The sequence below is a fragment of the Aulostomus chinensis genome, chromosome 16 (genome assembly GCF_037954235.1).
Source record: "Aulostomus chinensis isolate RoL2024-O1b breed Wild chromosome 16, RoL_Achi_v1.0, whole genome shotgun sequence".
NCBI lineage: Eukaryota > Metazoa > Chordata > Actinopteri > Syngnathiformes > Aulostomidae > Aulostomus > Aulostomus chinensis.
In genome coordinates, this window is record NC_141335.1 from 16,601,383 (window position 1) to 16,605,479 (window position 4,097).

Genomic DNA, 4,097 nt, shown 5'->3' on the forward strand with positions numbered 1-4,097 from the left:
GTATTCTGTTCTTTCAGTCAAGTAAAAGTATACATGAGTCTGACTCTTTCAGTTGTACTTTTTAAAGCATAGCATTCTCAAACTTTTCCACTTCCTAGGCCCCTAAACTGACACAAACTGAGATGAAAAGGACCTGAAATCTGTTTATGTTTAAGAGCAATTGGGTAAATGTACCTACTGTCTACGACAAGTCTAGGATGCACATTTACCATAGATGCTACAATCACTATAAACCAGTCCATACATAGAGCAATAATAAGGCCTTACACAGAAAATACAACATGCTGGGCTTTTGTGGAATTCAACTTTATTTTGGTACTCCTCACACTATCTTTACTTACTACTTCTTCAAGGGAAAAAAAAGAGGGAGTAATCTGCATTTATCACTCAACTGCTGGTCTGGGTCATATCAGGGTGTTGAGATAAATGACATACATTTTCAGTTCTCAACATAAAAGTTCACCCAGTGCACATGATCAAATTAGAAACACAAAAGCATGCCTTGAAATATATCTTTGAATCTAACAAAGAACATTTTCTACTTATCTATCTTCATGTCTTTATTCAAGTAAATACTGTCACTAGGAAAACCAAGAAGTTACAGCAATATGTTTTTGGTAAAACAAACAAAAGCATCCTCATTATAACTGAAGCTCTGAAAGCCCTGCATTATACCTTTCACACTCTTCCAAACCCTGGTGAATTGTGTATGGCAAAATCCATATCAGATTTGAAAGCAGTGTATACTGCATGTATTGGAATGCAAAGGACATTTTCACAAGTATTTGCCTGTGGAAATCGGGAATGGGTATTGAACTCAAGGCTTGGCTTTGGAGAAAAGCCCAGTGCTGGAACACTGTCACATCCAGTGAGGAAGACAAGAATATCTGCCAGAGAGACATTGTTCTCACCTGTAAGATAAAAACAAACAAACAAACAAAAAAGATCAACACAATTAAATGATGAAAACATCTATCAGCATTTTCATAAAGTCATGAGGTATTATAAATGAAGAGATGTAAAGTGAGTGAGTCGTTAAATTCCCATTAAAAAGACTTCTTTCAGCCCATCTCTGCTTTGGTCCATCCCAGTATTTTACAGTACCCTCTGCCTCCTGCCCACGCTCACCTCACCAGCTATTGTACAAGTCCACACTGAATACTTGCCTCAATGAATAATTGATATGAACAGTCTTCGTGGAGAATCTCATTTAAAATAATTTTAACAATGTCATGCACGAGCATGATGCAGCGAAACCAGTTTAAATGTCTTGTTGAAACACTGTCCAAAATGCTAAACTTACATTCAGCATGCTGCAGGTAGTCTTGCTAGAAAGCCAGGGTACAGCATTCTTCTTGGGATGCATTACTCCCTCTTTCAGAGTGAATGATCCGGAAGAGATTCTCTACATCAGCTGCTGTTAAACTCTTTCCAGCCTTCACAAAAAGGCTCTTCATCTGTAGAGGGTATCTCTGTACAGCATCCAGGATACCTAAAGACATTAAGCCATCTCTGAACCTATAAAAGTGAAACAAATTGGAATGTGTTTGGATATTTCTTTAATGTTCAGTTTAGTAAGACATTTTGCTCTTGTTTGGCAGGTGGGGGGCTCTACTAAAAGAGCCAATGGGCACCCCCCACAATGAATGTTGAACAAAAATAAATAAATACTTTGACTTGCAATGGTGCATGATAAAAAGGAACTCTACAACCACCATTGAAATTGTCCATATAAAATGGCAACATAGTTTCTATTGCAGCACATAAACATACCTTTCAAAAGGTGCACGGGTCCGCTGGAGAACATACCAGTGAGCCAAGTCCAAAGCAGTCTCTTCTTTGTTTTTCAGTGTTATGCGAACATTGTGACCTGCAAGATTGATCAAGCTGGCTGCCTGTGCAACTGCATCTCGTAACTGTGAGTCAGTCTCAGCTTGTAAGATCTGAAAATATTGAAATTACATTAGGATATGAGAACAGTAATACTTATTGACTTTTATTTCCCATTAAGAGATACAACTGTTAGCTTTAGCTGTTGTACGTTAATGGGCGAATGCAAAATGAATAATTTCTTCATGAATTCAAAAGAATCAAAGGAAAATATGCTCACCGAATGCACCTGTGACCTTGTTTCTTCACCAGTAATATGTTCAGTCTTGACCTTAACATTGTCTGGACCTTTTTGAAGGCACTCATACAAGAGTTCAGACAGGAAACATGGACTCTGCCCCCCATGGGCAATTGACATTGCCATAAGCTGGCCAGCATTGAAGTAACCGTTGTCTTTTATTGCTGTTATCAAATGAAATTAAACATCACATGTGAAATGGTTACATCAAAAATATTCAGGCTGGTTTTCATCAAATTTCCAAAAAGGTATTATAAAAAAGATACAGAAATAGATTACGTTACAAAAATCTTCATTGATAATTAATTTCTTCATAAGTACCTTTGGAGTTGCACGTGAGGACTTTGGCATCAGGTGGACCCTCAAAGATGCCAATTTTGTCTTTGATTTCATAAAGACAGAGTCTGAAAAACTCCAGAGTAGGTCCTCCATTGTCCACGGCTCCCTTAGATATTCCACAGTCATCAGTAAACCTGACGTCCACTTTCTTCTCAGGTGAAAAATTGGATCTGCACAGGGCTCTGGATGCTCCATCCCACACATTTCTTCTTATGATATTGAAGCGCACAGTACTATCATTATGTACTCTTGAGGAAATCTCCATTATTCTCACCAAAGTCATGTTTAAATCACTAGAACAATAATAAACAATAAAACAACAACAAAACAAAGTCATGTTAGTGTCAATTGGAATAACTCACATACTGTACTATCATCCAACATCCACACATCTATATTATTAATACTGATTAGAAATCTATTTTCCCAAAATATTTGTGGTGACCTAAAAGGATAAGGGAAAAGTTGTACTTTTTTCTTGCTTTTCCAGAACAGCCTATTGATATATGATACAGATAAAGAACAGTTGGAGACAAGTAGCAAAAAGCAAGCTGCAACCAAGCTAATAAATAAATTCTTGTTATCCTGGAGTACAACACTTAGATTTTGTTTATCTTCTACTGACCTCTCACTTGTGCTGGAATCTAAAGACCTGGAAATGGCCTCCTGGAGATCAGGGTCATCAGAGACATATTCTTCCTCAAATAGGTCAAGGTATGTACTACAACATAAAATAAGAATATTTTAGAATTAAGGTACAAATATGATTTGTTTGTTCATGCCATGAATCCACAAAACTTTTACATAGCAAATAGCTATTTGCTTACAATACTGTATGAAAAGAGATGAAAAATTTAGGGGAAAAATGGACCTGTAGGATGTGCTTGATTAACTATTTCCAGATGCACTGGGCTGAGTGGGACCATGGGACACACCAGAGGTGTTATTCTCAGAGCACTGACAGAGGAGCCATGAGTGTTTCCTGTGGAGATGGCAGGAGTTCCAACAGACATGGTGACACTGTCATCAATAGTAATGACACCAGCACTAGTGGACATGGTGAGGATGCCATCTGGGATAGGAGGTGCATCAGTGCAAATGTCTTCAGTAGCAAAACACCATATAACTTCTTCCCCACTGGACATGGAAGGAGTATGACTGGTTATGGAAATGTCTGGGACAACTTCTTTGGAAACATCAGGTTCACCACCAATGGAAGTAACTGTAACATGGAAAATTAACTTTTGACTAACATTTACTGAGCATCAGAACATATTTTGGGCTTATACAATACATGCTTTATGTGGTAGATTAAAAAAAGGAAAGGATAATTTTTAATGATATAATTGAGTTAAAATATTTACCACATTTGTCAGTGTCAGATATTTCTTCCAAACTAGGGCCATTTGAAAAGCTGCTTTCTCATCAGAAAATGGCTGTAAATACAAATAGATAAATAAAATACTTTTTATGGATCCAATACAAAATATTGGAACAGACTTTTTCAGATCAACAGTAAAATACAGTATTGCCACTGTGGCTGCCACAGTAATAGACATGTCTTGAAATTGTTAGGACTACTCACATATTCTCTTTCCTCACTTAAAATGATCTTGTCAGGCCTGACATA

The 4,097-nt window shown here is 37.2% G+C and overlaps 1 protein-coding gene across 1 annotated transcript; it reads right to left on the reverse strand.

Annotated features, from left to right (window-relative positions):
• Window positions 1-293: 293 nt before the first annotated feature.
• LOC147247687 (G2/M phase-specific E3 ubiquitin-protein ligase-like) lies at window positions 294-3,319 on the reverse strand. The gene is made up of 7 exons (XM_086180719.1): window positions 3,295-3,319; window positions 3,093-3,188; window positions 2,450-2,760; window positions 2,111-2,292; window positions 1,774-1,943; window positions 1,304-1,518; window positions 294-911 (listed from the first exon to the last, which is right to left on the reverse strand). Exons 3-6 carry the CDS (start codon window positions 2,748-2,750, stop codon window positions 1,329-1,331), a joined length of 843 nt encoding a protein of 280 aa, XP_086036845.1. The 5' UTR covers window positions 2,751-2,760; window positions 3,093-3,188; window positions 3,295-3,319; the 3' UTR covers window positions 294-911; window positions 1,304-1,328.
• Between the last annotated feature and the right edge of the window lie 778 nt (window positions 3,320-4,097).

Excerpts from the sequence above, each read along its gene's own strand:
- LOC147247687 (XM_086180719.1), bottom strand. The coding sequence starts at position 2,750 with ATGACTTTGGTGAGAATAATGGAGATTTCCTCAAGAGTACATAATGAT. Across the intron at positions 2,293-2,449 it reads CCTCACGTGCAACTCCAAAG|CAATAAAAGACAACGGTTAC; the intron begins GTACTTATGAAG and ends ATTTGATAACAG. Across the intron at positions 1,944-2,110 it reads CAAGGTCACAGGTGCATTCG|ATCTTACAAGCTGAGACTGA; the intron begins GTGAGCATATTT and ends CAATATTTTCAG.